General features: G+C 43.4%; 1 protein-coding gene across 2 annotated transcripts in view; it reads left to right on the plus strand.

Annotated features, from left to right (window-relative positions):
- Nucleotides 1–485, plus strand: part of LOC119587812 — a 6,948-nt gene extending 6,463 nt beyond the window's left edge. The window contains exon 9 of one of the 2 annotated variants that reach the window (XM_037936512.1): nucleotides 160–485. In XM_037936512.1, coding sequence (XP_037792440.1) covers nucleotides 160–389 — 230 coding nt within the window. In that variant the 3' untranslated portion in view covers nucleotides 390–485. Of the gene's footprint in view, nucleotides 1–138 lie in introns of both variants that reach the window. The other variant, XM_037936511.1, reaches the window with a different exon arrangement.
- Nucleotides 486–921: the final 436 nt, after the last annotated feature.

The raw sequence follows: 921 nt of genomic DNA on the forward strand, positions 1-921 counted from the left end.
AGTACCTAAGCAGATAGACAGAGAAGTAAATTCAACAAGTGCAGGCGTCCAGATAAAGACAGAGATGGAGGCTGCCACGCCCGCCATACTTGTCTTCCATCTACAGCAGAACCCGGTCTCACTAACTTTCCCTCTCAGCCTCTGTACATTCGAATCCAGGCCGCTGGGGATTCTGGATAGGCGCCCAGCTGGACAACTCGGACACGTGGAACTGGGTCACCGGCGTGCCTGTGCTGATGCAGGTGGACTTCTGGGGCCGCGGAGAGCCCGGGGACGCCCTGGAGAATGACGAGCGCTGTATGTTCTTGCATAGCCTGTGGAGGTTCCGAGCAGGCGCCGACAGCTGCTCGCATAAGATGTTCTTCGTTTGCGAAAAGAAGCTCAGTTAAGATGGACAAGATCACTTCAATGAACGGATAAATATTGTTTTGTGCCGTGGAGTCATGGATTTGGAATAAAAGCATTGGTCATCTATATTTGTTATATGGAGTCTTTGTAGTATCATGAACGAATGATGGTGGACAACCTTGCCTATATAACACGGTGAAAGATGCGCGTAAGACAACAAATCTTTGGGATCACCTTTGTTCTAGTGAAGAATTTGATGATTTCAGAATTCAGCAATCGATTTATGCTTATCAACACAAATATTAAACTTGAAATGGCACAATATGTATATAGCTAGTTCATTAGCTTTTTACTTCGCAAAAAGCTAATGGATATATACTAAAAGCGAGGACAGAACACATATTTGCAAAAAGGTTTTAGTCAAGGTCTAGACTTTTTTTAACCCTGAAATCTACACTCAAACGTAGAAATACAAAAGAGAAAGAGAAAAATAATATCGAGCCGTTTATAAACTAACCATTTCTTTGCGAGTAAGGCCAGTGTCATTTGCCATGAATTTCGTTGAATTATCGC

The sequence above is a fragment of the Penaeus monodon genome, chromosome 23 (genome assembly GCF_015228065.2).
Source record: "Penaeus monodon isolate SGIC_2016 chromosome 23, NSTDA_Pmon_1, whole genome shotgun sequence".
Taxonomy (NCBI): Eukaryota; Metazoa; Arthropoda; class Malacostraca; order Decapoda; family Penaeidae; genus Penaeus; species Penaeus monodon.